This window comes from Drosophila pseudoobscura, chromosome X (assembly GCF_009870125.1).
Source record: "Drosophila pseudoobscura strain MV-25-SWS-2005 chromosome X, UCI_Dpse_MV25, whole genome shotgun sequence".
NCBI classification, from domain to species: domain Eukaryota; kingdom Metazoa; phylum Arthropoda; class Insecta; order Diptera; family Drosophilidae; genus Drosophila; species Drosophila pseudoobscura.
Window position 1 is genome coordinate 25,186,632 of NC_046683.1, and position 27,647 is coordinate 25,214,278.

At 40.5% G+C, this 27,647-nt stretch overlaps 1 protein-coding gene and 1 long non-coding RNA gene across 12 annotated transcripts in view; one reads left to right on the forward strand and one right to left on the reverse strand.

Annotated features, from left to right (window-relative positions):
* tay (tay bridge) overlaps positions 1-17,654 on the reverse strand; it is a 79,267-nt gene extending 61,613 nt beyond the window's left edge. For 6 of the 11 annotated variants that reach the window (XM_033384032.1, XM_033384031.1, XM_033384030.1 and 3 more), the window contains exons 1-6: positions 16,898-17,653; positions 15,127-16,472; positions 14,198-15,055; positions 13,988-14,134; positions 13,894-13,926; positions 13,792-13,818 (exon numbers count right to left, since the gene is read on the reverse strand). In XM_033384032.1, coding sequence (XP_033239923.1) covers positions 13,792-13,818; positions 13,894-13,926; positions 13,988-14,134; positions 14,198-15,055; positions 15,127-16,440 — 2,379 coding nt within the window. In that variant the 5' untranslated portion in view covers positions 16,441-16,472; positions 16,898-17,653. Of the gene's footprint in view, positions 1-13,791; positions 13,819-13,893; positions 13,927-13,987; positions 14,135-14,197; positions 15,056-15,126; positions 16,473-16,897 lie in introns of those variants that run through there. The other 5 variants (XM_033384028.1, XM_033384027.1, XM_033384026.1 and 2 more) reach the window with 5 other exon arrangements.
* Positions 17,655-25,498: 7,844 nt separating this feature from the next.
* On the forward strand, positions 25,499-27,178 carry LOC117184980 (uncharacterized). Its single transcript, XR_004470459.1, has 2 exons — positions 25,499-25,754; positions 25,821-27,178. It is a non-coding gene; the product is annotated as an uncharacterized lncRNA (long non-coding RNA).
* The last annotated feature ends 469 nt before the right edge of the window (positions 27,179-27,647 follow it).

Genomic DNA, 27,647 nt, shown 5'->3' on the forward strand with positions numbered 1-27,647 from the left:
AGTATGTGTGAGAAAGCTAAATTAGTAAATATGGCGAAATAGTGGTCCAGTGAGGAAGTTTTTTCGTTGGGTAATGAATCTCCAAGAATTTTGGCAGCTAAGTTTCCGTCAATAACACAAGTGCTGCCTTTTTCTACAATCACAGTAAAGCCAATAAAAACACGGGGGAACGTTGCGAGTTTATGCAGTGACCGCAACTGTACATTTATACCCGATACTTAGTCAGTATGGCTTTCCTCCGCCAAGCGGCGCTTACAGAAAATTAGTCAGAACGTGTCGTCGTGCGCTGCGTAGCCACAGCAAATTAAGTTTCTCCTTTTGGTTATAATAATGATCCCATCTGATACAACTTCGGCAATCTGGTATATATGGTCATTCTCTATGATTGTGTATTTTTAATTTTCTCGTATCTTCAAAGTAGTGGATGCCACAGATTTTCGTTCTTTGTGGGGGCGGAAGAGGGTGGGCCGAAATTTTGTAATATACTTGTAACAGTGACATTACACAGAAGTCTGGATACAAAATTTCCTTGCTCTAGTTCTTATAGTCCCTGAGCAGACGACATGAGACTATACTCATATAGAGTATCGGGTATAAGGAGCTTAGCACTTGCTATAAAAAAAACACGTATGTTTTTGAAAAGGGCGGGAATTACTAGTCTCCAATAATATCATTGCTTATTTAGAAAACGCACTATAGGCGACTTTCCATGATAGGTGGCATAAAGTCATAAAATTGATGGTAAAAAATAAAAAAAAAATTTTCTTATTTATTAATAGTAAACACTTCAGTTAGCTCAAAAACTATTTTTTTAAACTGTTAGCAACTCTTTATTTGTGGCACCGCTTAAAAATCAGGTAATCTGTTGAAGCATTCACTTATATAAATGGGCGTGAAAATGTTCTTCTTTTTTAAATGCTCTAATTGTCATTTTTTCATTTAAATTAATAAGACCAATATGGAAAACAAAGCGCAATGTTTTTATTGTGCATAAATGTTCATGATGTTTTTATTGTCTGGTGTTATTGTTGATTGTATTTGTAAGGAATGTGCCGAAAAGAAACTGCACACTTTGTTTTTCTTATAACTTCGATGTTTTCGTTCTGATTTAAATTTTTATTTTTTTAAATTTTAGAGAAAAACATTAACTTTCAATTTTGTTAATAAATTTAAAAAAAATGTCTAGCCTCTTATTTTTGATCGAATTTTTTTCTTAACACGCATTCAGTTTTTTTTTCATATCTTCCGTGTTTTCGGAGAGACTACCATCCTTCTTTAAATTTCTTTTAACTAATGCCCAATATCGCTCAATTGGCCGAAGCTCTGGGCAATTTGGTCGGTTCTCCTCTTTTGACACGAAATCGATGCCTTTTGAGTCAAGTAGCGCTAAAGTTGAGCGGACATAGTGCGCGCTCACATTGTGTTTTTCATAAAAAGGTATAAGACGCTTTTTCAAACACTCCTTCATGTACACATCGGCGTTGATTGTCCCTTTTGTGAAAAAAGCCACAGGTACAAATGGCCTGCCATATTAGCACTTTCTCCCCAAATTTATCGACTTGAATTGTTGACACCGACTCGTCAGCAGTTCCACCTTTAACTTTTGTATAAAACTGAGGGACGGGTAAAGTTTTCGAGTCCACTTTGACATACGTTTCGTCGTCCATAATAACGCATTGAACTGCATCATTGAGCAAGCGATCATAAAGCTTTCGCACTCTCGTGTTGCCGACTTCTACTTGTCGCAGACTTTTTTTCGGAACTTTTTGTTTTTTGTATGTCTTTAAATTATGGCGTTGCTTTTTTTTTTGAACCATACTCATACTTGTTCGCGCTTTTTTGCCAATTCTCGAACGGACATCGTGTTATGTTTGTGGATTAAGGCTAATACTTTTTCATCAATATTTTGATCCCTTGGACCCTTTATTCTCCCAGTTTTTGGTAAATCTTTTAAAGAACATGTCTCTCCAAACTTAATTATAATATTTTTAACACTATTAACACTAACTTTGTAGCGTTTAGCTAATTGTCTGTAAGACACACCTTTTTCTGTGCAATAATTGTGCACAATTTTTTTGCGAACTTGCTCTTCAATTCGAGGCATCGTTGAAACTGATAAGCGAATAGTGAAAACGGAACATGCAAACAACGCAGAATTTCTCAATCTTTCTAACGGTGCATCGAACGGCATGATCGAAAGCTCGCACTGCGAGCAATTGACGATTGTAAGTGTGCAGTTTCTTTTCGGCACATTCCTTAGCAAAAATCGAACAATTTTAATTGTGTTCCGTGGAGTATTTCTTAAAAAGTGCATATCAAATCATGCAACTAAAAATGGAAAGTTACAAACCAATGTGGCTAGTTTATTTTAGTAATAATCTAATCTGATCGTTTTTGTTCCTTTTAAAAAAATTCACCTAAAGTTTCTTTTGCGTTCACCAACTACACGCTTTTTGATATTTGGAGCAACAACAACCGCAATTCTGATGCTGTTACTGCGTACATAATGAAGGAAATTAATATAGATAAATATATATATAGCTAAATTGACCAAATTCGTCTATTATATAAAACGTTACTTGCGCCAATACAATAGACAATTCACACAGAATGGCTTGCAAAACATTTGGAAGTAACAATTGATATGAAGGAGACTGCAAAGTGATCACCATCCAAGATGGGTCGTCCAAAATTGGCATATGCAGAGGCCGGGCGTAGACTACGAATTGACTGTTCCACTGCCTTACTTTTGCATGCCGCCTCTGCATCTGCCCGTAAAAGTAATGATAACGAGGGGGAACGTTGTGACTTACTGCGGAGACCGCAACTCTACATTTATACCCGATACTTAGTATGGCTACATTGAGCGACAATGTGTGCGTGCGGGAGGGAGAGAAAACGTGTCTGAACATGTCGTCGGGCGCTGCGTAGCCACTGCAAATTGATTTGTTTCTTTAGGTTAAAAAAATGATCCGATCTGATACAGATTCAGCAATCTCATAGATACGGCCTTTCTTTATGATTGTGTGTTTTTAGTTGTCTCGAATCTGCAATATTGTGGATGACACAGATTTTCGTCCTTTTTGGGGGCGGAAGGGGGTGGGGCGAAGTTTTGAGATATACGTTTTATAGTGAGATCTAACTCTAACTGATCTAACTGAGATCTAAGTGGTTACTCTAGCCTTAATAGTCTCTGAGGTTTGTGGATGCCCCAGATTTTCGTCCTTTGCGGGGGCGGAAAGGGGTGTGGCAAAATTTTGACACAAAACGGTCAAGGTCCGATATCACAGGAGTGTGGATACCAAATTTGGTTGCTGTAGCTTTTAGTCTTTGAGATCCTTGAACTCATATTTAGCAATTGGCAAAACCGACCATGAAACCTGTGTGTTAGAGAGAGACAGAGCGAGAAAGAATAAAATTGTTTTCTTGATTCTGGCTATAACATTTAATCGATCTGGTTCAGATTTTGCATTCTAGAAGATATTTTCATCCTCTACGTTCTCCGTTTTCTGTTTTCTCGTATCTTTGAAATTGTGGATGCCACAGATTTTGAAATATTCTTGTAACAGTGACATACCACAGAAGTCTGGATATAAAATGTCGTTGCTCTAGCTATTATAGTCTTTGAGCACTAGGCGCTGATAGGGACGGACGGACAGACAGACAGCGCTCCATCGACTCGGCTATTGATGCTGATCAAGAATATATATACTTTATGGGGTCGGAAAGGATTCCTTCTGCACGTTACACACATCCATTTTCACCACATATCCATTTTTTCACATACTCATTTTGAGTATCGGGTATAATAAAGTGGTTGACGTATTGCAAAATGTTATGGCAGAAGAAAATGTTGAGAATCTCGAAATAACAAAACGACCGGGACAAGATCGCATCTCTTATAATGAAGCATTAGCTTTTTTGGAGAATTGGAGAATAATCTTACAAAGCAACAATATATAAATTTTACACAACTCTACAAGGCGCATGGCCGCAATATATGTCCTGGGTACGACTCAATAAGAACTACACAGTTGCAATGCAGACCATCAGAAATTAGTATTTTAGAAACTGTGGTAAGTGTTTCTGCGCAGGATTTGCTAAACCACAAAGTCCGTATAAGCAAATATTTGATTCGAATGAGCCTGATTTCTTAGATCAATCGCTATTCGTATCAACTGTTATACCAATACGTCTAATTGATTCTTTAAATATTTAATTTGGGAATAGAAGTCCACAGTCAGTTAGGTTTCGCAAGCCTTTAAAAATTGAAGACACAAAAGAAAGTTCCACAAAAAAATGATTAGAAAAAGAAAATTTGGATTTGCAAGTAGCGAAATTGGAAAAGTTCAAATGGCAACCTACAAATATTTCTGTGGCTTTTAAAACATATATTACATTAATTGATGGAAAAGAATTAAATTTATTAAAAGTATAACTGGCCCAAAATCTAATTAATGTTGCCCAATCTGTGCTGTAAATACTAAACGGATTAACGAAATCACAGCCTTAATTCTGAAACCTTTCGACCTAACCCTGACTCTTTAAAATACGGCGTAAGTCCATTGCATGCCTGGATTAGATTTATGGAGTCTGTCTTGAGCATATCTTACCGAATGGATATAAAGACTTGGAACATCAAAGGCGATGATAAAAATAAAATGATGATAAGAAAAATATATGGAAACAATATGAAACAAAATGGGTTTGCATATTAGCATACTCGAAACAGAACGGAAGCGATAAAATATATTTACTATATATTTTTATCAATATTGTGTAAATTTTCAATCAACCCAGAAGAGTATCGATGGAAGATTTTTAACTCTAAGTTTTTATACCCGATACTCAAAATGAGTATTGGGGTATATTAGATTTGTGGTAAAAGTGGATGTGTGTAACGTCCAGAAGGAATCGTTTCCGACCCCATAAAGTATATATATTCTTGATCAGCATCAATAGCCGAGTCGATTGAGCCATGTCTGTCTGTCCGTCTGTCCGTCCCCTTCAGCGCCTAATGCTCAAAGACTATAAGAGCTAGAGCAACGATGATTTGGATCCGGACTTCTGTGATATGTCACTGCTACAAAAATATTTCAAAACTTTGCCCCGCCCACTTCCGCTCCCACAAAGGGCGAAAATCTGTGGCATCCACAATTTTAAAGATACGAGAAAACCAAAAACGCAGAATCGTAGAGAATGACGATATCTTTTAGACTACGGAATCTGAATTGGATCGTATTATTATTATAGCCAGCATCAAGAAAACAATTTCATTTTTTCTCGCCCTGTCTCTCTCTTACACACACGTAGCATAGGCGGCTTTGCTTAGAGTAAAACATGAGCGCCTAGATCTCAGAGACTATAAAAGCTAGAGCAACCAAATTTGGTATCCACACTCCTAATATATCGGACCGAGACGAGTTTGTTTCAAAATTTCGCCACACCCCCTTCCGCCCCCGCAAAGGATGCAAATCTGGGGATATTCACAAATCTCAGAGACTATTAAAGCTAGAGTAACCAAATTTAGTATCCGCACTCCTGTTAGATCTCACTATAAAACGTATATCTCAAAATTTCGCCCCACCCCCTTCCGCCCACACAAAGGACGAAAATCTGTTGCATCCACAATATTGCAGATTTGAGAAAACTAAAAACGCAGAATCATAGATAATGACCATATCTATCAGATTGCTGAATCTGGATCAGATTAGATAATATTTGTAGCCAAAAGGAACAAATCAATTTGCATTGGCTACGCAGCGCCCGACGTCACGCTCAGACTGATTTTCTGTCTCTCTCGCACGCACTCTTTGTCGTGTCGTTTAATATTAGCGGCGCTGCCGGAGGAGAGCCATACTGACTTAGTATCGGGTATAACTGTAGAGTTGCGGTGTCCGCAGCAACTCACAACGTTCCCCCTCGTTTAAGTTTGGAATATTGTTAAAACATATCTCGAAAACATGTTCAAATATAATTTTTTTTAACTTTTTGCTAATAATATTTATAATAAGAACTGCAATTTGCGTAGCAGTGCTGGACGAGAAATTGACGATAAAAAAACCCCGTTATGACAATTTGTTCCATATTGCACACGCAGATGTCATGTTGATGATACAGATTGAACTACTGCGCCAGAACCAAAGGCCAAGGCATTTAGCTGCACAAGACACAATCTCCGTGAAAAACGATCAAGGAAAATCCGAGCGCCAACTGAAGGACTAAGTCCGAAGGAAAAGTCCAAGCACCAAGCGAAAAGAGGGTGCGAGAATCGCTACTTAGATCAAATGCCGACAGTAAGATTATCAGGTTATCAATGCCTACGTCCCAACTCATTTAAATAACAGAAGACATGCAATAATTAATGTTCGTCAAGTTGAACGCAAACATTATAATTACCCAAATTTGTGCATGCGCACTCGATGTATTCGTTCTTTGCTTAGACTTTTCGTTCTTCTTGTTCTTCTTTTCCTTACTCACAGCAAAGCAACAATAATTGAAATTATATTTTCAACTTTAACGTTAATATGCAATAACTGCATTTTACAAGTGGCGATGCAATTACTGCACCATCAAGTGACACCAGCAGAATGCTGTAACGCGCGGATCCCAGCCCTCCTCCCGACAACCAACCGAGGGGTGCTGCAGCACTACGCGCGGCGCGTAGCCGAACCGAAAGCGAACATGCGGTAAAGATAGTTGTTAGATTAATATTCGAGGAAAATTACCACTACACTTACTAAGAAACTAAGAATGCATTCAAAATACAAATACAAATACCACTACAGTTACTAATTAATATAAAGGTGTGTGAGGACAAGTAACTTAATAAGAGGAAGAGAATTAGTGGTCGATAAATATGGTAGAGGGAATTATAATCCGAGCATAAGACCCTAAACGGTTCATGCAAGGAATAATTCGATCTACAAAGTGGAAGGAACAACGGTATAAGATTTCTAGTGAGTCTGATAGGAATCGTGAAGTTTATGCGGCCCAACAGATCAGGGCTGTCTATATCACCCCTGATCAAGTTGTGCACAAAAATCAAACCAAGCATTTTTCTACGGTTAACTAAGGATGGGAAGTATACTAATAGCAGTCTACTAGAGTAAGATAGCAATCTCACACCTAAAACACATCTAAAACGATGAAATTTCATTACTTTGTATTTCGAGGTATTAAGGTCTAACAAGTTTGCTCAACACCGTAACTAAAACTTATTGAGATCGGATTGCAACCGCGAATGAAATAAAATGTCCTTATACTGGACACAGAGTTTAATATCATCCGCATACATGAGAACTCGAGAGTATATTAATACCGAAGGCAAGTCATTAATAAGGAGTGTAAATAGTAAGGGGTCTATATGGCTGCCCTGTGGTACTCCCGAAGAAACCTTGACTGGTGAATAGAGGGAGTTTTGAAGAGGACTCTTTGAGACCTCCATCTCAGGAGGTTGGGCGGACAACCTAAAAGGTCAAGTTTATGTGCTAGAAGGGAATGGTTTACTGAGTCGAATGCTTTACTAATGTCCGTGTAAATACAACCGTCTGTAAGTTACCTTGAAAGCCTTTAATAATAAAAGAGGTAAACTCTAAAAAATTCGTGGTGTTTGGTCGCCTTATAAATCCATGTTGTCTTGAAAATGCCGAGCTTACTGCGTAAGCATCTAACATTTTGGTAAGTTAATAAGAAGGAAGTTAGTTTTTTGAATGGTTGGAAAAAGGATGGGAAGATGTGGATGGGCTTACTTGGGAGCTTTATGCGTGGCCCACCAAACGCTCCGGTCAAAATTTTGCAGAGAAAATGGTGTCGAATTGAGTTGGAGAAATGCTTTTCTTAAATGAGGCTATCTCCCTCGCATAAAAGAAGTTATACTACTCCACCTTTATTTTTTGATTTGCTTTGTATAAAAGCAGTTACGTCATTAGATGTGAGGTCAGGTGCAAGCTATGAAAGAAAAACAAACGCAAGCTAGTTAGCTTGCGGACACTGACGCTACAAACATTACTGGCTGCACGTTCTCCGAGGCGATAAATTTGGTTACCGAATTTGCGTCGCCAGCAGCTGTCGTTGCCCTTGGATCGACAAACGAGAGAGGTCAGAGTCAATTTCTCGGCAACGAGCGGCTGAGTGACGGTTGGTATTTGGAGATCGTGCGGAGTTACCCTTTTGCTCCGCGGAGACTTATTAAGCAGTTTCAAACCGGTAAACTAAGACTCGATAGTTAAGAGTCGATCGTATTTGTTTTTGAAACCAACGGGGAGCTCCTTAAAGCCACTCCGCGTCTGCCTCATAAAAATTACCACATCTTTCCAACCGTCCGGCATGCCCTCCCCCCTTATGTTTGGCGATAGCATCACCCACGGGGCCTGAAAATCTCGCGCATTTTGCTACGCTGTCGCAGAGCCAGCAGGAGACACTTGGCTGGTCATGTGGTATCTCCTTCTTCGATGTTTTTTTGGCGCAGACCGCAGCGAATTCCATTCTAATTGTTTAATTGTTTATTTGAAAATTTGCAATAAAAATTTCCAAACAAACTTCTATACCAAGAGCTAATAAAAGAGAGTGCTTCTGCCCAGAAAGTTTCGTGAGGGAGAGAGGAAAAGCAGCAAGTTCTCATTGGGTACTAGGGAGAGAGAAAGACCACCAAACTCTACGAGATGAGTGCGGGCTAGAATGTGAGAGCGTAGTACTTGCAAGCAGCAACAAAAAACAAACACACTACTAACCGACACACGAAACAAATTAATTAGATTAAGCTTTTACACAAGAGAGGAAAGAAAAGATTTTCAGATTTTAAGGCTGAATAGGGAGTTATTATTTTGTCAAAACACCGGCCTTTGATACAAAATAAAGGGAAGAGAAGCGGAGCGCAAAACAAAAACACGATTGGTCACTAAGAGAACGAACGAATCTGACACTGTTGCCAATTCAGCTATTGTATAGCTAGTTCTGACTATTTTGTAAGTTCAAGTTCTCTCAAAAATTTGAAAATTAATATTAGCCGGAAATCTGATTATATAAAATATATATTTAGCTATGTTTTGCTATCTATATTTCGTTTTCTGAAACTGTCTGCAAAACTTGCACCCAAAAAACAAGATATTTTATCATTTTACCACAAAACAGCTATTTTTCTTCTTGATTGCTGCCCAAATATAGAGGCAAAAAAATAGATTGCATTCAAATTAATGCGTTCAATCGTTCGAATGTCGTATAGTTAGTTATATATATTACATTCGAGTTCATTATATTAATTTGGACATGGCTAATTAAAATGCCGGTTTTTATACCCGATACTCAAAATGAGGATTGGGGTATATTAGATTTGTGGTAAAAGTGGATGTGTGTAACGTCCAGAAGGAATCGTTTCCGACCTTATAAAGTATATATATTCTTGATCAGCATCAATAGCCGAGTCGATTGAGCCATGTCTGTCTGTCCGTCCCCTTCAGCGCCTAGAGCTCAAAGACTATAAGAGCTAGAGCAACGATGTTTTGGATCCAGACTTCTGTGATATGTCACTGCTACAAGAATATTTCAAAACTTCGCCCCGCCCACTTCCGTCCCCACAAAGGGCGAAAGACAAACAGACAGGGCTCTTCCTCTTATTAAGTTACTTATCCTCACACACCTTTATAATAATTAGTAACTGTAGTGGTATTTGTATTTTGAACGCGTGTTTAGTTTCTTAGTAAGTGTAGTGATCATTTTCGTCGAATATTAGTCTAACAACTATCTTTCCTGCATGTTCGCGTTCAGTTCGGTTACGCGCCGCGCGTCATGCGGCAGCGCCCTTCGGTCGATTGGGTGGGAGGGCTGCGTTTTGCCTGGGATCCGCGCGTAACAGCCTTCTGCTGGAGTCACACGGGTCACTTGACGGTGCAGTAATTGCATCGCCACTTGTAAGATGCAGTCATTGCATGTCAACGTTCAATCATTTAAAAAAAGGGACGGTGTGGGTTGTAGCACAGACATACCAGAGTACCTGTATGTTTTTATGTAACCTATGTAACAATACATTTTCTACGTAATAATACGTAAACTCCCTATCTGGTATCAAAGCCGATGACTACCGCCTGCTCTTGAAAAAAGATACAGGTTGATTTGTGAGTGCATGCGGCAAGGGGGCTGATTACGGTAAGACATGGACAAGGTAGACCGCTCATCTCTATAAACTGCCCTTGCACTTTTCAGGAGGGAAGACACAATGGTGATGGGGTAAATATTGAGAAAGGGAAACATACACCCAGCGACAAAAAACGGAATCTGATATTTTATACATTTTTACTTCTCCACCATGTGGTTTCCTTAAATATTATCCGATTCGTCTAATTTTTATTTTTTTTGTCAATCAAATAAATCAATTCTTAACAAAAGTACATACTAAATTGTTTGATGTATTATTCATATAATTAAAAAAAATATATTGTTCCAAGAAACAATATTTTTCAACGGTCATTTAGAAATTTGATCAAACAAAGGACACAAATTTAGTAAAATTATAAAAACGATTTCTTCAACAAAAACTAAATAGTTTCCAATAGGATATTTTGTTTTATATTTACTAATAGTAAACAATATTACTGCATAACTTTTTTTCAAATTATAAATTAATTCATATTTTTGGTTGGTTTTTATTACAATTTGATGCTATTGGGCTTCCAACCAAATATGTATTCATCCGTTATATCCTCAAACCTAACATCTTCTATAATTTCCCCTGACTTTTTGGCTTTCGCTTTCTTTTTTTGGCCTAGATATTCTCTATCGGATTGAGGTCGGGGCAGTTAGATGGCCAATTTAGAGACTTGATGTGCAATTTATCAAAATGTTCATCTGTCGTTGAAAAATAGTCGAAACCCTTAATCATAATTAACGATTCAGTTTTATATTTAGATATGAATCCCCAAAAATTTTTTCCACTCAAGCTCACCCTAATTTGATTTTTTTATAAAACCAATTTAAGCGAACTTTCTTCAATCGACTATGCAGAGAAGTATCTTTTTATCAGGTTTCATTGTTATTAAAGACATCTCCTTTAGCCGACGTTGAACAGTTCGAGCCGAAATATCATTTGCAAAACGTTGCTGCAGTGCTGATGCTGTCTTAACATAATTTTGTAACTGATCTTGAGGCTCGTTTAATTATAACACAGTCTTTTCTTACCCCATTGGTAATATTGGTACCACAAAATATAAATTAATTACCAATTAAAAAAAAAAAAACTAGTGGATTATATTGAACTTTTTATTAGTTTACAAGACACAAATAGACTTATTGGAAAAAATTTACTTTTGGTTTTAAAATTTTTTTTTATTTTAATTCAATTATTGCTTCCGTTGGTTCAAAACTACCGAATAAGTGATACAAACGTGTGATTTAATAAAGTAATTTGTTAAAGTAATTTGTTTCCAAGTAAAATAAATTAGTAGATTTTTCGTTTAAATGTATTAAGCGACTCCCTCTCTCTCTCACTTATCTCAGATCTCGCTCACTCTGCCAAGGGGCTGCCAAGAGTGTGAGAGAGAGAGTGAGAGAGAGAGCGAGAGCGAGCAACGGGAAATACTATGTGATCCAGATTCGGGAAAATTCTTTATGATTCTGCGTTTTTTTGTTTTCAAGTATTGTGTGGGTGCCAAAGGTTTTAGACCTTCCTAAAGACGTGTCGAAATTTTTTAAATACTCATTTTTTTAAGGTGATATCAAATGAGTCGTAATTTTTAATTACGGATTGCATGGCCGTACATCTCACATTTAATATTCTTGGCCATTTGTCTTCCCGAAACTGAACTGCTCAATGAACTATTTACCCAGCCAGGTGTTGTAACTGTTAATTTTTGATCTCCTATGTAGAAAATTGCAACACTTATAATTGCCTTGACCCATTTTTGTGTCCCCCTTTCTTGTCCGATTCGATTTGGAAAAACCCTTGCTTTACCAAAGAGTTATCCAGTCTAAATCAAGACTATAACAAATTTCAAGAAGTTGGTTCTCCTACTTCTCTCTCTCGCTATGTAATAGCTCGGTCAAACTTTTCCGTTCTTAATGCTCAATTCTATAAGAACTAATTATCTCGATGCAGGATACGTTTTTCTCAGGACCCTAAACAGTTTTACTGCTTCGTAAACAGTAAGCGTAGAACTTCCGCAAGCCCATCATCGCTATTATTTCGTAATACGTCGGCAATTTTTCCAAACCACCTATTCTGAGGAAAGCTACTCTGGTCATCCGTGCCATACGGTTTACCGAGGCCGAACGGCATTTTCAGTCCCTTGTTAAATGAACGTTCTCTACTTCATGATCTTCGACAGGTACTGCGCCGAGGCTTTGTGTGGACTCTTGCTTAAACTAGTCACCCTGTGAATTGATTCTTCTTGCTTTTCACCGATATGGAGGAAGTCCTGTCCATAAAAAAGGTAGCAAGTCTGACGCAAAAAAATATATACAATTTTTCAGATTTTAACTCTGCACTTGCAACATATCTGCAAGTCACTTATATCTCCAAAACAGCATGGATTTATAAGGCGCCGACCAAACACCACGGATTTTTTAGAGTTTACCTCTTTTAATATTAAAGGCTTTCAAGGTAACTTACAGACGGTTGTATTTACATGGACATTAGTAAAGCATTCGACTCAGTAAACCATTCCCTTCTAGCACATAAACTTGACCTTTTAGGTTGTCCGCCCAACCTCCTGAGATGGAGGTCTCAAAGAGTCCTCTTCAAAACTCCCTCTATTCACCAGTCAAGGTTTCTTCGGGAGTACCACAGGGCAGCCATATAGACCCCTTACTATTTACACTCCTTATTAATGACTTGCCTTCGGTATTAATATACTCTCGAGTTCTCATGTATGCGGATGATATTAAACTCTGTGTCCAGTATAAGGACATTTTATTTCATTTGCGGTTGCAATCCGATCTCAATAAGTTTTAGTTACGGTGTTGAGCAAACTTGTTAGACCTTAATGCCTCGAAATACAAAGTAATGAAATTTAATCGTTTTAGACCAGGTGTGAGATTGCCATTTTACTCTAGTAGACTGCTATTAGTATACCTCCTATCCTTAGTTAACCGTAGAAAAATGTTTGGTGTGATTTTTGTGCACAACTTGACATAGGGTGACATAGACAGCCCTGATCTGTTGGGCCGCATAAACTTCACGATTCCTAGAAATTCTATACCGTTTTTCCTTTCACTTTGTAGATCGAACTATTCCTCGAACCGTTTAGGGTCGTATGCTCGGATTATAATTCCTTCTACCATATTACATTCTCTTCCTCATATTAAGTTACTAATCCTCACACACCATTCTAATAATTAGTATTTGTAGTTGTATTTGTATTTTGAATGCATTCTTAGTTTCTTAGTAAGTGTAGTGGTAGGATGCAGTCATTGCATATCAACGTCCAAAAAATACAGTGAGTGAATTAAAAAATTGCGCTAACCGGACTTTTTGTTCCGGCGCTGAAATGCTTTCAATATCTAGTGATCGAAATCACAATTGATTTAGTTTTACAAGAAACGTAAGAAGAATTTATAACGCATAATGCAGTTGAGTTGAGAATTTGGAATTTTGTAGCTGTTTGCCTTAACAAATGCAACAGTTATTTCTGGCCACGATCTAATACTTTATGGGGGTGGGAAATGTTTCCCTCTGGCTGTTACATACATCTAAACTAATTGAAACGAAAATAATCCTATACTTTTTGAGTACGGTGTATAAAAACTTTAACAAATTAGGCTTTTCCGTTAACTACATAATTCTATAGTGAAAAAACTCACCTTATTCTCTCCGCAGCCATTATCACACTAGAAAGAGGAATGAAAATTATTAACATTTATGTAAATACAAAAATATATGCCTTTTACTTTAAAGGTACATACGTTATTATCTCCCTTACTACTGCATCTTGGAGCCTGGCGGTATATAAATGTTTATTCATGTTATTCTTGCAGATTTATATATCTTGAAACTTACTTCAATAAAAATATTATTTTCTTCGTTGTCCTTTTTATTATTATTAGTGGGAACGTCCTGCGCTGTACCGTTAGTTAAATCTTGAATATTCAACTTTTGGCAGGTTGCCGATGTAGGGACTTCTAAATCCTTGGATTGGTTTGATTTCTAAGGTGTATTAAAGTTGTATGTATTTATTTTATCTCAAAATGCGGTAAACTCGAAACATACTTCTATAGCTTGCGTCGGCTGCGATGATATTTTACACACACCCTTGTGATTATTGCTGGCTGTTGCTACTGCAGAAGCATCATTTGATTTTATGCCTTTTTTTCCAATATATTCCATGCTGTTGTTGTGGTTATCGACTGATGTTACAACATTACAAGGTAACTCAACAGTTTTATTAATGCTAGCAGGGAGATTGTGAGATTTATTGGCGTCGATCTTAGAGCTTTCGCTAATCGTGCTCATCTTCATGCAATCTTTTCTATTTTCCCCAACTCCAACGGTTACCGTTGTGCGGCTGATATCCAAAATGAGCGCTTCGTTACCGTTCTCTAGAAAATTAGTTGTACTGTTAATAAGGCTAGCTACTGTACCAACGTCATCCGATTGTTTGCCTGATAGCTTGGCGGGATTCACTTGTTGACTACAACTATTACTAATTTGATTCTCATTGCTGATGTTACTTTTAACATTGACACTATTGGCGCATTGCATTTGGTCTTGCTGTTGTCCGTATTCAGAGCGCCAATGTGCTACACATTCCGCTTGCGTATCGGGAACTGTGCTTGCTGAAGGCAACATGTATACCGCACTACAACTGCTGTTAATATTGCTGTTAGATGTGGTACAATTGTTGTTAATAACGACAACGCCAGCATTGCGATGATGAACCTGAGTGTTCTCCTTTTGATTGCTGTTATTAACAGACAGCGTGGATAAGCTATTAGCACGCAGTGGATGTGGTTGACCAGTATCGATGATCTTTGGAATTTTCATTTCCTCAATGCAGTAGGTTGACGTTAGCTCTTCGAGTGCGGATAGGCGCTTCTCCTTTCGTTTTTGACCCAATTTAATAGCGAACTGTATTTTCGGTAGAAGATAAGTGATAAATCTTAATATAGGAATGGGGCGATAATTTGCAATCAACTTACCTCGAGATCTTCATATGTTTTAAACTCCAATATGGCAAAACCATCGATGATTTCCTCTTCAAGCACTGGAGAGCGAGGTAATTTTCTACGAACAGGGGGCGGAGGACGAGGGGGTGGCTTGTCACGTGGAAGCAACAGCGTTGATGATGATGACGTTGAAAGAAGATCTTCATCGAGGGATTCGCCTTCGCTGTCACTAGGCGTGGCCATTAATCCGGAATTGCACTCGGGGGAATGTGGCGGATTTAACAATAATGATGCAATACTATCTGTAGGAGGCAGAAGGTTGTTACTGCCATTACTACTGCTGGTAAAATTTCCGTTGGAATTATTACTGTCCTCGCCCATGCTGCCCGCGCTATTTATGTGGTATATCATGCCATTGCCTGGTCCTCCCGGTCCACTACCTATCAGAACAGTTGATGAGGCACCAGTAGCTATGGCTCCGATTCCTTGACCTACAACGCCTGCAACAGCTACATTGACACTACCAGCACTGCATCCACTGATTCCCATAGATCCAGCAATATATGTGCCATTTAAGGTACTTGAGCTACACCGACTATCGCGTTCCGCTTGCAGACGCTGGGCACGCTCACGGCGTCGCTTTTGTTGACGCTGTTGTTTTGCGTTAAGACTAAGATGAGCACTGCTGGATGTGTTATTATTGGCATTGTATCCATTTGTGTTGACAGCACCCGCTCCTAATCCTGATCCGATTTGAGTACTTGATAAAGGCACTGCACCAGAAGCCAGTGTAGATACTGTTGTAGATGAGGATGGTGACTTCAAATCTATCTCCGTTGAAGCTACGGCTGCCGCAGCCGCAGCAGCTACTATCGAGAGTTCCGTATCGGAGTCGAAATCACTTGCACTGGGCCCTATTGAAACTGATACTGGACAGGCAGAAGTTGACACAGAAGGGCATCCTGATGTATATGTTTCTGTTTCAATCGACACAATCGATTCTTGTGTTGAAGGTATAACCGTGGATTCTCCTTCTGGTGGAAGTTTTGCTGCTTCAGAGATAACCACGTTTTCTTGTTCTGAGAGAGTAGCAGAAGGTGGAGGAAGGTCTAGGACTGCCGTCGCAAGTCCCGTCGCAAGTGTTGGTATAACTGTCGTCACACCAAGTGCCGTCATATTTTTATCATCTTGGTATTGGGACGATGTTGCTCTAGCCCCAGCTGCTGCTGTAGCGGTTGCACCGTCATGTAACGACAGCTGCTGATTTTGTGATCCAGATCCATTAATGCCGTTTCCAGTTGCTGACGCCTTTAATTTAGCGCTTGTATTGGTATTTTCCAGATCCATGACTTTGTGGCTTAGGGATCGGGTTCAGAGTCCTACAATTTAAATTGTTCTTATTTTTCTGTTCCGATTTAGGGAGAACTATCTATATCCATTAGACATATTCTGCCAAAGGCAAACAAAAAAACCAACACCGCCTGAAAACAACAGTTTCCAAATCGTCCGGTTCCGATGTCTCTTAGCCGGTAGCGACAATGGTCAATTAAAACGCGTTTAATTTGCAAAAATCGATTAGTCGTATCTATTTTTATGTTTTTCTTTGCATTATTCAATTACTATACGCAGTAAAGCCACTTCTAGACAACCAAAAAACTTTCAGCATGCTTGATGAATGGTTCGATATTGGCCCCGCATTTTATATATTGTATAGTTGACACAAGTAAATTTATCTTTATATTATTATTATTATTGAAATACTTTTGCTTCAGAAACATTAATTTATATGTAGCATATGCATTACCTAGTCCCAATCATTTTAACCCTATTATATACATATGTATATAAAATATAAAATGACAATGTAAATACTTTGCTTTATTTCAAATTTATTACACAAAACAAAGAATCTAATGAACTGTAGACTATTAGATGTCACAACTCCTGCGTATGCACTATTTCAAAAATTTCTTTCACATAATTCTCCACATTTATTTGTTTTTGTAGTTCATATACATATGTATTTATAAATGGAATATTTTGCACTACTTCATTCTTTATCATATACTCATTCTACATATGTATGGCAGCTCGTTTTTTTTTTATCTATGCTTGTGTCGGCTATGTCACAGTCGGCGTAGTCGGCTGCTAGAGCGCTCGCGCGCTAGTCACATTGTATTTGTGAGACTGCATAAAACGTCTCTAGCAACAATAGTCATCTCGCTTACACTTGAGATTGCAGTCAACATACATAGTTGTCGTCCCGACGTGTTGTGTACGCAGCGCCGCAAACAGCACTACACAACACGTACATACATACATACAAGGGACCTTTTGTAATACGAACACAATTGCGCATGAATATTTTAAACTTAAAACAGATATCATTGCGGAAATCACATAGCTTAGCCTGTGTAAGACGTACAGCTATTGGGCCTATACTGTATTAAATTTTGCATTAAGAACAATTATTTATATCCCGAAACGTTTTTAACCACGAAGAATCAACACCAAGAGTCAGAGAAGGGCAGCTTGTCCGATAAATGTAGCAAGTATTTTTACGTTCGAAAAAATATCGAATGGCTTCACCCGTGTATAGTTGAAAATCCGAAATACTTACAAAATATAGCAGTTGATCTGGATTTCGAAAACTTTAGCGTAAATCTTTTGCGTTTTACGTTTTCAGTCAAAACGTTTCGTTTTTAAGTGCTCCCGTTTTCACAAATTTTTGTTATCGATATTTTTTATTTTCTCATATATTCTGAAGACTAAAATAGCTGATAGCTAACGTACACATTTTATCTATTAATATTGAGCTCATATATATATATACATATACATATATCTATGTTTGCCAACGTTCCGATAGCCCAATCAGGCTGCATCAACTGTTTGCACGAAAACGAAAAGAGTTGTTAGCCTGAATAATTATTTTCGAACCAAATTTGGTTAAAAAAATTATATATATATATAAAGAACAAGCTAACTTGAATTATTAATGGTGCAGATTTATGTTAATGCATCAATAATTTATATTTTGTATAAATGATAAGCTGGCTGTATAAAGAGCCGTTTGCTTTCAATTTGCAAGGAGAAATCTTGCGTTTTGTGAAAACGGGAGCATCCAATTCTGCGTTTTAATAACTATCTTCGAAAAATTTTGTGAAATTCAAAACTGGAGCCTGCTTGAATACTTAAAAAAATTTGAACTAAAGGTTAGTGAGCCCAAAAAACATAAATTTAATTTAATTTTCGTTTGTGTGAATATACGTTTGCACGCATACAATCAAATTCGCTGGAGCCTCAAAATAATGGCTTAATCGAATTACGTTCCAAGCATTAAATATTAAAAAACACCTACAGTCGTATGTTGGAAGAGCATTTTGTGTGTGCGAACCGGTATTTACGCATATATGCTCTGCCCTATGAAGCTGCACGACCTGAAGTCACTCGAGAATTTCCAGCCGAAGCTATAAATCCTGTTAGGGCGGTTTACTTATATGAAGTTGTAGATCTATATAATGCTTGTGTACTGGAACCATCCTGCGAAAAAACTGCTGACGACTATAGCAATAACAAATGTTTGGTCTTAATAATAAATTTTCAACTAGTTTTAATAATAAATTGGTATATTATTGGATCATATTAGATCAACCAAGAAAACGCGTTACCTTATTAGAAGCTAAAAAAAATTTTGAAGACTACATATGTTTGTACATCCTCAACATATGTACGTACTCATTGTTTTCATTTACTTGTTTATTCCTACTCCCATGTAAATTGAAACAGCAAGTCCTTTGAGGGTGGTGACAAAATGAGACATTTTTGGAACACCCCAGAAAAGAGTGGTGGCCTGTTTGAGGGTGTACGAATTACAATTAAAAAACGGCCGCCAATGAGAGCTTTACAAATTGATTGCACATATAGAATTTATTTTGTTTTATTGCCATATAACAAATTTATTTCTAATCAAAACTCAAATATGACTTCACCCAATTCAACCAAAACATCAACAAATTGCGAAATCCCGTTGACTATTAAAAAAAAACCTATATCAATAGCGAGTGTGGAATAAAATTGATGCCAATTGCCAAACGAAAGCATATTCAGGCAAGCTACGGTTCTCACTTACTGGTGAGAAATGAGCCTCGTAGTTTTTACATGTATATTGCGATTGACCTATTTACACGCTCATGATTGTCGTACACCGCCTAAGTAACTATTTTTACGCGCATAGCTGTGTTGTTGTTTACTCGGGTCCAGAACATAGCTGTAATGTTCTCACACGCATGGCCAGACCCGCAGCTGCACACGCACACAGCGATGCGTTCCGTTGTTTTGCATTGAAACCGTCGCGTCGAGTCTTATCGCGTGATCTTTCAATTCCCTTTTGCTCGACTTCTTTTCGCGGAGTTGATGCAGTAGAAACTTCGAGACGAAGCCGCCCGCACGCATAGTTTGTACCGCCGCAGAATCGAACCCCCCGCTATTCTTGTAATATAATTGTACTATAACCACCAATATTAAATAATCAATAAATAATAAATAAGCTCAAGATATAAACGATTATACAGTCCACTAATTCATAACCATAACAAATTTTGGTCCTTCGAGCCGGATCTCCGCGTTTGAGTTTATTTATACATATACATATTGAGTGATACCGTTACCCGCTGTTTGCCATGAAGGCCCTAGTGCATCGTCTAATTCAGCAACGTGGGGCCTGCAAATCCCAATTAACTCGCGTGGCTGCGGAGGCTCAAGAGTTTGTACAGTCATGTACTTCTGTGCAAACATTAGAGCACAAGTTGGACCGACTTGTTGCAACTTTCAACCGCTTTATGGAGCTGTCTGAAGAGCTGGTCCAATATAATGATGAAGATGAATACGTGGATCCGGATTTGGACATCCCCGAATATGAGAAAAGGTTCTTAAGTGCGCATAGTATCTTCACTGAAGCCATACGTGACCGGAGCAGTCACGAGAATGAGCACGACAACTCAAATCTACTGCTATCGACCACTGTGGAACGCTTATTTGAGGGGCAAACTCAACTTCTGGAGAGGATTCGGGACTCATCGGGAACCACAGAGCTGCAGTTCGAGAAAATACGCATTCCGACGTTTTCGGGCAGATACGAGGATTGGTGTCAGTTTAGTGACTTGTTCTTAGGCTCAGTCGACAAGAAGAGTAGTCTGTCCAAGTGCCAAAAGTTTCATTATTTGAAATCCTATCTGGATGGTGAAGCGTTGTCTCTGATAAAACATATTCCCGTATCGGATGCCAATTACCAGGACGCATGGGAGAGGCTCGAAAATCGCTACAACAAGAAGTCACTGATTGCTCGTTCGTTCATTCAAAACTTTCTTTCGTTGCCAACCGCAAAGGGTTCAAACATCGCCGAGTTGCGTAAGATAGTCGACACCGCTGACGAAAGTATACGTGGTCTACATGCGCTGAGCTGCGACAGCCGCGATGTGTGGCTAATCCATATCTTGCTCTCAAAGTTAGACCCGGAATGCAAGGAAGCGTGGGCCACCTCCAGTGAATCGTGCAAGGAAAATGTGACCATAAATGACCTGTTCGGCTTTGTCTTCGCCCGTTGCGATGCACTTGAGTCTTGTCAAGATCCAAAGCTAATCCAGGATACACACACGGTGCTGAATAAACGTCGTGCAATTTCTCATCATGTGGACGTGCCAAATACGTCTGATCGTGATTGTGTATATTGTCACGAGCAACACAGCCTTTATGCGTGCACTCAATTCAAGGCTCTGGATGTTGTGGACCGCCGCAAGTTCGCAAGGGATGGTCATTTGTGCTTCAATTGTCTAAGCCGATCTCATCAAGTCAAGGAGTGTAATTCCACAAACACGTGCCGTCTGTGTAAGCTGAGGCACCACACTCTTGTTCATCCAGAGGACACACGCTCTGTCACGGCTTCCGCTGATGTCAATAACTCCGCTGACACACCCGTCCGCTCGTCCAGTTTCCCTGATGACGCTGATCCTGCCGTGGTCAGCCATCATACATTGGAGAGGAAATTCGTGGCCAAGAGTCAGGCCATATTGCCAACGATTTTGGCCACTATAGTCGACTCCTGGGGCAACGAGACCACCTGCAGGATACTGTTGGATACTGGTTCGACTATAACGATGGTCGCCGAATCATTTATTCAACGAATTGGTTTGCCGCGCACCCACGCTCGTATACCAGTGGTTGGTCTAGGCGCAAATCCTGCTGGGGTTACTAGAGGTCGCGCCACATTCACGCTGCTCTCCCGCACAAGCTCGGCCTCAGTGGTGGTAACAGGTCTGATTATGAACACTTTAACATCCTCGATTCCAGCCCAGAGGATCGAGTCTAACACACCGATGTGGAAAAGGATTCGTGATCTACCCTTAGCGGACCCTACATTTGGTAAACCAGGCGAAATCGACGTGATCTTAGGAGCTGATCAGCTTTGGAACTTGTACACTGGACAACGCAAAGAGTTTGGTTCTGAATATCCTATTGCACTTCATACTAATTTTGGTTGGGTCATTACAGGCAGCTACCATCTCAGTAGTGATGCTCACAACCACGCACTAGCACATCACGCGCACGAGGATCTGGACACTTTGGTTCGATCGTTCATGGACATGGAACGAGTTCAACCAAGTGACGCTACCATTGATGCTAGTGATCCCGCTGAGCAACACTTCGTTCATACGCACGCCCGCAGAAACGATGGCGTGTACATCGTCCAATACCCGTTCAAGGAATCTGCCCCTCCGATGGGGTCCACACTGCCACAAGCACTACGACGCTTTTCTTCTCTCGAGCGGAAATTTCGAAAATTTCCTGCGCTCAAACAACAGTATGTCGAGTTTATGGAGGATTATATACAACGAGGACACATGGAGGTGATTCCTTCTAGTACCGTAGAAAACGGTCCCGCCAATCACAATTACTTAGCACACCACGCAGTATTTAAACCAGATAGCACCACCACGAAATGCCGAGTCGTATTCGATGGCTCTGGGGAGGACTGCAATGGATCTTCACTTAATTCACGACTACACATCGGACCACCTATTCAAAGGGATTTACTTGGAGTATGTCTACGTTTCCGTCAGCATCGCTATGTGTTTTGTACGGACATTGAGAAAATGTTTAGAGGCATCCTGGTTTCAGAAGATCACACGCATTACCAACGGATTGTCTGGCGAAAGGAGGAGACTGCTACACTCGATCATTATCGATTGCTGACCGTGACGTATGGTTTAGCGTCTTCGCCGTTCTTGGCTGTTCGAGTCCTCAAGCAGATCGCGCAAGATCATGCCGATTTGTATCCGAAGGCTGCTGCTGTGCTTGTACGAGACGCGTACGTGGATGATATCCCTACTGGTTGCGATAGTATCGACGATCTCATTGCACTCAAAGATGAATTAATTTTGCTATTGAGCCAAGCTCAATTTAAACTTCGAAAATGGAGTTCAAACTGTTGGTCACTACTCAAATCGCTGCCACAGGACATTTGTGAGTATCCACTTGAAGCCCTAGAGGGAAAGAGCCCAACTCAATATGTCAAGGTTCTTGGAATACGCTGGGACCCGGCTGTGGACGAGCTTTCCTTCAAGTTGACCATTCCCGACGCCACAGGGGCTCTGACAAAACGGATTTTGCTGTCCGAGCTTGCCAAGATCTACGATCCACTGGGGTTGCTTGCCCCCACAACTGTATTTCTAAAGGTTCTCTTTCAAGATAGTTGGCTGAGCTCGGTCGACTGGAACGACCCACTACCCGCGCAGCTATGCGCACGGTGGCAACAGTTTGTAGCTGAAGTTCATTTACTGGAAAGCTGTCGCATACCCCGCTATCTATCCTCGCCACTTCAAGCAACGGAGCTGCATGGATTCGCCGATGCGTCATCTCATGCATACGCCGCTGTCATCTACAGTCGCGTGAGAGTCAATAATGACTACGCTGTAACACTGATCGCCGCAAAAACCCGGGTGGCACCCATCAAACCTATCTCCATCCCACGGCTCGAGTTGAATGCCGCCCATCTTCTGTCGAAATTGATGTCTCTGGTTAAGCAAACTCTAACTATTCCTATTTCCAGTACTTCGTGTTGGTCAGACTCCGAAATTGTACTACATTGGCTCTCATCACCCCCACGGACTTGGAACACTTATGTTTGTAATCGCACGGCTGAGATTCTAGAAGCTTGCCCCCGTAGCTGCTGGCAACACATTCGCACTGAGGACAATCCCGCGGACTGTGCATCACGCGGACTTTTACCAAAGGATCTGGTAGAACATCAACTGTGGTGGAATGGACCACCGTGGCTTTCCCAATCACATCGCACTTGGCCACCTGCTAAGGCCAAGTTCGCACTGTCGACTGAGGACGCTGAGCGGATGGAAGTAAAGGTCAAGTCCCAAGTTAGTCTACACATTTCCAATGAAGGAAATGATCTTAACTGTATGATCAACAAAGCTTCCTCCTGGTCACATCTCTTGCGGACACTTAGCTATTGCTTTCGGTTCGTACATCGTCTTCGTTGCAAGGACCGCCTGTCATCATTTTTATCGTCATGGGAGCTTCAATATGCCCGCTCTAGGGTAATCAAACATGTCCAGATGGAGTTCTTCCAAGTGGAGTACAGACAGCTGAGCACTGGACAAGCCCTTTCTCAAAAGTCCAAGTTGATTCGCTACACTCCATTTGTTGACGACCAAGGAATTCTGCGCGTAGGAGGACGCATTGGAAACTCGATGACAACCTATGACGCAAAACATCCCATACTTCTTCCAAAGGAATCACCAGTCGCTGTTTTAATAGCTAGACACCAGCACGTCACATCGTTACACGCTGGAGTCGAATTTATGTTTCACACGTTGAGACAGAAGTATTGGATCCTGGGAGCCCGTAACATAGTCCGCGAAATTGTATTCAACTGCAAGATATGCTTCCTCCAGCGCAAAGGAACGAGTACACAACTCATGGCTGATCTTCCCGCCTTTCGCGTTCAGCCCACCCGCTGCTTTCTACATTCTGGATTGGATTACGCTGGACCAGTTACCATCAAGACATCAGCAGGTCGGACACCGAAGTTTGGCAAAGCTTGGTTTGCCATCTTTGTTTGTCTGTCCACCAAAGCAATTCATATCGAGCTCGTCAGTGATTTGACGACTCCTGCATTTATCGCCGCTTTCAAACGTTTTTGGTCTCGACGTGGCCCTATATCCGACTTGTACTCGGACAATGGCACAACATTCCATGGAGCCAGAAAGGAACTAACGGAGATGCAACGGATAGCTGTATCTCAAAGTCAAGACGAGGAAATTGCTAATTTTCTGACGAGTCAGGACATCAACTGGCACTTCATTCCGCCATCTGCCCCGCACTTTGGAGGTCTTTGGGAAACAGGCGTACGATCTATCAAACTCCACCTTCGCCGAGTAATTGGTAGCAGTGCGTTAACCTTCGAGGAATATTCAACAATTTTAACTCAGATTGAAGGGTTACTCAACTCTCGCCCACTGTGCGCGCCCAGCGATCACAGCTTGGATCCCCTTACCCCCGCTCATTTTCTTACAGGTCAACCTCACATGTCGGTGCCGGAGCCGTCCTTGTTAGACGTCAACATTAACAGACTGCAGCGTTGGAGACAACTGCAAGCCAAGGTTCAAGGATTCTGGAAACGTTGGAATCTGGAATACCTTACTTCCTTGCAACCTCGCACGAAATGGCAGCAGGAGTCCAACGACATAACCGTGGACACTCTTGTGGTACTGAAGGAGCCAAATCAACCACCTAGCAAGTGGCTGCTTGGGCGAATCACCGAAGTTCATCCTGGCCAAGACGAGAGGGTTCGAGTGGTCACCGTCAAAACCGCCCGAGGAGTGTACAAGAGGCCTATTACCAAACTTGCTGTGCTTCCCTTGTTCTGAACAGTCGTTCAGGGGGGCCGGTATGGTGAGAAATGAGCCTCGTAGTTTTTACATGTATATTGCGATTGACCTATTTACACGCTCATGATTGTCGTACACCGCCTAAGTAACTATTTTTACGCGCATAGCTGTGTTGTTGTTTACTCGGGTCCAGAACATAGCTGTAATGTTCTCACACGCATGGCCAGACCCGCAGCTGCACACGCACACAGCGATGCGTTCCGTTGTTTTGCATTGAAACCGTCGCGTCGAGTCTTATCGCGTGATCTTTCAATTCCCTTTTGCTCGACTTCTTTTCGCGGAGTTGATGCAGTAGAAACTTCGAGACGAAGCCGCCCGCACGCATAGTTTGTACCGCCGCAGAATCGAACCCCCCGCTATTCTTGTAATATAATTGTACTATAACCACCAATATTAAATAATCAATAAATAATAAATAAGCTCAAGATATAAACGATTATACAGTCCACTAATTCATAACCACTTACTTTTGCGGACTTTACCGAACCAAATCGGACTGCGTCAGCTGTTATCACGAAAACGAAAAGAGTTGTTTCCCTGACCAATTATCAATAAAGTCATTTCTTCTTCCCTTTAGCAATTAAGATTCTTTTTGTTGAAGTAAAAGCGTTTATTTTTCATTTCGTCGGGGAAAATGTTTTCATTTTGAAAACGAAGCAATCTTGCGGAATGTGAGCACCAATTTTTATGAATTTGAAAGTAAGTCGGACAACTTTTATTTATTTATTTATTCGCCAACGGAGTAAAATATCCTTATCTAACTAGAGTAACTTATTTCGAACTTAAGATAATAACAATGAATAAAATTAATTAATTGTGGAAAAGGAAGAAATCTACAAGCAACTGTCTGACGGCTCCCTTCCCCTGGCAAAAGTCAAAATGAATCCCAGCTGGCAGCGCATTGTGCTGTCGAAGGGACCTACAAATGAGTTCATTAAAGTTATAATTGGTCCGGTGGAGATCAACTACAAAGGGGGCACGGGTCCTTAGGTTCCTGGCAGGCGCACTGAAGCTAATCCTACTAAGCAGGTCAGGACAATCGATGTTACCCAGAAGGTCATAAATAAAGATCTGAGCTGCAATGGTCCTTCGATCCTCGAGAGAGGAGAAATGCACGAGGCGACATCTGCACTCATACGACGGCAACGGAATGAAGAAGGGCAGAGGCTGAAGTGCAAATTTAAGACATTTTCCTTGCAGTTTTTCGATGCGTGAGATTTGAACGACACCAGTGGGATTCCAGACCATGGAAGCGTACTCCAGACGCGATCGAGCAAAAAATGAGTACAAGCTTAACCTCGTATATGGGTCCCTGAACTGGGATGAATTGCGCTTAACAAAGCCAAACATGGCATATGCTTTTGGCAATATCAAATTCAGATGCTCAGGAAAAAAAAAATCTTAAGTCGAATAAGACCCCTAGGTCAAAGAGAGGATTGCCATCAATAGAATATGAGGCCAGCACTGTGAGGACACACTTGCTAAAGGAAACAAAGCAACATTTGCTAACGTTGAGGGCGAGCGAATTAAGTCTGCAACGACGAGCAACTCTATCCAGGTCGCGCTGAAGAAGGAAACTGTCGCCTAAGGCTTTGATCGATCGGAAGATTTAAAGATCATCATCATAAAGCAGATGTTCAGAAGCTTGAATGCTGAAAGATATGTCGTTGATAAAAATTGAGAAGAGAAGTGGACCAAGTGCACTTCCCTGTGGAAGGCCGGAGGTAGCCAAGAATGGGTCCGAAGGCTTTCCATTTACCAATACGACATACTCTCGCAGCTCAAGATATGATCTAAACCAACTGAGCAGGCAGAAATGAATCCCTGACCGATGCAGCTTGGCTATTAGGGCACACAGGGAGACTTTGTCAAAGGCTTTAGCAAAGTCAGTATACACAACATCTAATTGAGAGTGCGTTTCAAAGACACGAGTGCAGAAATTACTGAAAGCGATGAGCTTAGTTATCTTTCTGGCAAAGATTCGCTCTAGAAAGTTTGAAACATTGCTGAGTTTGACGATTGATCTATAATTGGAGATACGATTTTTGGCACCTTTTCTTTTTTAAGTTGGCGTAATCGAGGCAGATTTCCACTTTCCAATAAACCGACCCGTTGACAACGAATTTGTGAAGAGAATTTTGAGAGGTTCACAAAAGGCAACATCACAGTTTCGAAGCAGGAAGGCAGAAATGCCATCACAGTCGGTGTCGGGTCAAGCAGCTTAAATATTTTAAATTATTGCCAGAGGTGCGGCCCAAAGGAAATGCATTTTGGTGTTGTCGTTTCTAATGCCCCCACTGCAAAGATCATTTGCTACCGCATATTCGCATGCAGCGGAATTCTTTCGTCTCCCTATGTCGCAATCTCTCGGACTCGGCTTAACAGCGTCCCCGAGCAGCTCTAACGCTCTCGGGCTATCATACGCTCTCGCTCGCGTCTAAGCTTGCTGCATAGGGCCCGGCAATTTGGCCAGTCAGCCCTTGCATGGGCAGTCTTGAGCTAATCGTCGCAGCTATTAGACTAATATCCTCGCATCAATCGTTCGCCCCAATCATTCCCATATGTACATACGCGATAAGTTGGCTTACATAT